At 45.7% G+C, this 3,342-nt stretch overlaps 1 protein-coding gene across 1 annotated transcript in view; it reads left to right on the plus strand.

Annotated features, from left to right (window-relative positions):
- The window catches only part of LOC107296624 (zinc finger protein 239-like), a 3,628-nt gene extending 1,557 nt beyond the window's left edge, over nt 1-2,071 (plus strand). Inside the window, exon 2 of the mRNA XM_029286106.1 lies at nt 1,073-2,071. Coding sequence (XP_029141939.1) covers nt 1,073-2,071 — 999 coding nt within the window. The remainder of the gene's footprint in view (nt 1-1,072) is intronic.
- Nucleotides 2,072-3,342: the final 1,271 nt, after the last annotated feature.

Genomic DNA, 3,342 nt, shown 5'->3' on the forward strand with positions numbered 1-3,342 from the left:
GTGAATTTTAAATAGGGATAATTTTTAATGATTTTAATAATGTCACAGACTATAAATATTTGGTTTTAATTGGCTTTTATAGGGGAAATGTTGTGTTGTGTTGTTTGTGTTGTGTTATTTTAATATGCTGTGAGCCGCCCTGAGTCCCGTGGGGAGAAGGGCGGCATATAAATTATGAAAAATAAAATAAATAAATAAAAATAGAGTTGGGTGGCCGATAATTAAAGTGATAAGAAGGGAAAAAAATAATTCTCCATTTGAGGTTTTCTGGAGTAGCACCCCTGACCTTCTTTCCTAGAAGCCTCTATTCACTAAAGAGATTGAATTTCCATTGTACAATTGAAAACAAAAATGAACTTGTAGACGGGGTCATTTTTCCTTGTTCTGAGGCAGAAAGGGGGGGGGGAGATGTTAACATTCAAGATGGTGTCCACAAGAATGCCCATACAGTAGTCCTCAACTTACAACCACACCTGAGCCCAAAATTTCCCTCGATAAGCAAGACAGCAAGTTTTGTATCATTTTACTAACTTTCTTGTCAGAATTGTTAAGTGAATCACTGCAGTTGTTAAGTTAGTAACACGGTTGTTAAATGAATCTGGCTTCTCCATTGACTTTGCTTGTCAGAAGGTCGCAAAAGGTGATCACATGATCCCCAGAATATTGCAGCCATCATAAATACATGCCTGTTGTAAGCATGTGAATTTTGATCATATGACCACATGGATGCTGCAACGGTCATAAGTGTAAAAACTAGTCATAGGTGACTTTTTTCAGTGCCGTTATAACTTTGCATGGTCACTAAACGAATGGTTGCAAGTTGAGGACTACCTGTAAAAAGTTGGTTGTGCCTTTGCGGGCACCATCTTAATTCTTTTTTGACCCTTTTCTGCAGAAGCCCCTGCTTGTAGAAATTCAGTTAGCTACAGTGCTTGGCAAAAATGCCACTGTGGAAAGGATGCAGCACAAATAAGCTGCACTTTCCTGAGCACCCATTTCAGACCGAGGTCTAGGCAGGTGTGTCCTTTTTTTTCCAAAACCCTCCTCCACGCTTTCTTCTCCATTCCTGCAGTCTTCCTCTTTGCACCCAAACACTTGTGGCGTGTGTGGGAAGAGTTTTAGCCGCCGCTCGAACCTGGCCAAGCACCAGATCATCCATACGGGAGAGAAGCCGTACCGTTGCAATGACTGCGGCCGCAGCTTCAACCAGAGCTCGGCGCTCACCAAGCACCAGCGGACGCACACTGGGGAGCGCCCCTATGTCTGCGGGGACTGTGGCAAGGCCTTCACGGCTAGTTCCAACCTCCTCCAGCATCGGCGTTTCCACACCGGGGAACGGCCCTATCGTTGTGAATTGTGCGGCAAGGCCTTCTCCCAGAGCTCCAACTACAACCTGCACCGGCGCGGTCACACCGGGGTCACGCCTTACCAGTGCAGCGTGTGCGGTAAGCGATTTACTGGGAGCTCATGCCTTACTCGCCATCAGCGGACTCACACCGGAGAGAAACCGTACCAATGCCAGGAATGCGGGAAGCGCTTTTCGGGGAGTTCCACGCTGGCTAACCACCGGCGTACCCACACGGGTGAGAAACCCTATGGTTGTGTGGAGTGTGGCAAGAGGTTCACCCACCACTCCAATCTGGTGGACCACTGGCGGGTGCACACGGGGGAAAAGCCCTACGTGTGCACCGAGTGCGGGAAGAGCTTTCGGCTCAGCTCGCACATCATTCGCCACCGTCGCACTCACACCAACGCTCACAGCCCCAGCATGAGCCATGACCTCCTCTGCGAGGTTGACCCGGCTTTTGAGGATGGCAGCATCGAGGGCCACCACGATGGAAGCGTCGGGATGCCGCGCATGACTGGTCGTGATACTCTGTGTGCTGATATCAGTGTTACCAATGGCAATAATAGCTCTGATGAAGGAGAAGGCGACCGGCTTCTGATCTGCGGCCACTGTGGTAAAGGTTTTCACCTGGAGTCTAGCCCCCGAAAACCCAACCAAGATGACTTGGCTCTGGGGGAAGGGCCTTATAGTTGTACGGAGTGTGGTAACAGCTGTTGGACGTAGCTAGTTTCTTCAGGTCCGGTTGCAAAGACCAGTATATAAGAAAAGAGAATGATTGATCTGTCATTAACAAATTGGGACATAGATTAGGTTGGAGGGGTAATTCTGGCTCCTCGTTCACGGAAGGGGCTAACTTTGGCAAGGAGCTGGTCTTGAGTCGGCTTCTTTGGCACCTTGAGTTCATCTCCAAATTCCTAGCCTTGTTTCTGGTGTGAAATTTAGGTCAGTATTTTTCAACCTTGGCAACTTTAAGAAGTGAAGTCCACAGGTTTTAAAGTTGCCATGGTTGAGAAACAACAATCTTAAGTAAAAGGGTGGATTTCTCTGTTCAGCTTTCTTTTCTGGCAGGGAAAGTTACAATGACCGAGTACAATAGAGAGCAGGTAGAGAGGCCTGTCCCATTGAGCGAAAAGTAAATAAATAAACAAAAGACTGGCTTTGTATCAGTCTTTCTCTCTCCCTCTCTCTCTCTCCTCCTCACCTCAATTCTTCAGGAGCTTCTAGAGTAGCTGAAAAACTGAAGCATGACATGGATGTAACCTAGTATACGGCAATGATAAAGAGGAGATTTTTTTTAACACTTGTCCCTTGATCCTGAGAAATAATTTGCTTTCTAATAGTGGCTGATGTTTGATTGCAAAGCAAAACAAGCTACACACCTGAAGAAATTCCAGATGGACAAAGCAAGATTTTGCTGAGCCCCCGGGCAGGAATCTGATCATTGAAGCAAGTTTATTTTGTTAGCATGCATATAGAATTTTTACATTTCCTGGAGCTTTATATTTGGGTCCCTGTTTAGCTTTCTACAGGAGACACAAAATGTCCCAAGATCGCACTTGTTTTCTCCAATACCTCGGTTAAGCTCTGATGCTCTGAAGAACAGCCTTACCGATTTTCTATTATAGAGACTGTTTGAAAGGCCACACTTATTCTGCTTGGATAAAAATTGAAAACAGTTATCTTTAAAAAAAATGCACACTAGGCTAACCTGAATAAATTGTGCCAATTAAGCCTGTTGTAGAAGGCTGCTTATTGTGTGTTGTTTAGCCTGTTTCCCCAAGCCCCAAGTAAGGCAAGTACCTCTGTAAATGGGAAGCCTCAAGTCATGAACATTGCAAGTCTTGATTATATCCTTAGTTTATTTTGGGTCTTAGCCGGCACCAGCTCACACAGTACAATAGCCATACAGGGAGTCTCAACTTACAACCACAACTGGGACCAGAATTTCTGTGGCTAAGCAAGGTAATTGTTAAGGGAGCGGCATCTGATTTTTA

This window comes from Protobothrops mucrosquamatus, unplaced genomic scaffold (genome assembly GCF_001527695.2).
Source record: "Protobothrops mucrosquamatus isolate PMUCROS unplaced genomic scaffold, P.Mucros_1.0 scaffold2906, whole genome shotgun sequence".
Lineage (NCBI taxonomy): Eukaryota > Metazoa > Chordata > Lepidosauria > Squamata > Viperidae > Protobothrops > Protobothrops mucrosquamatus.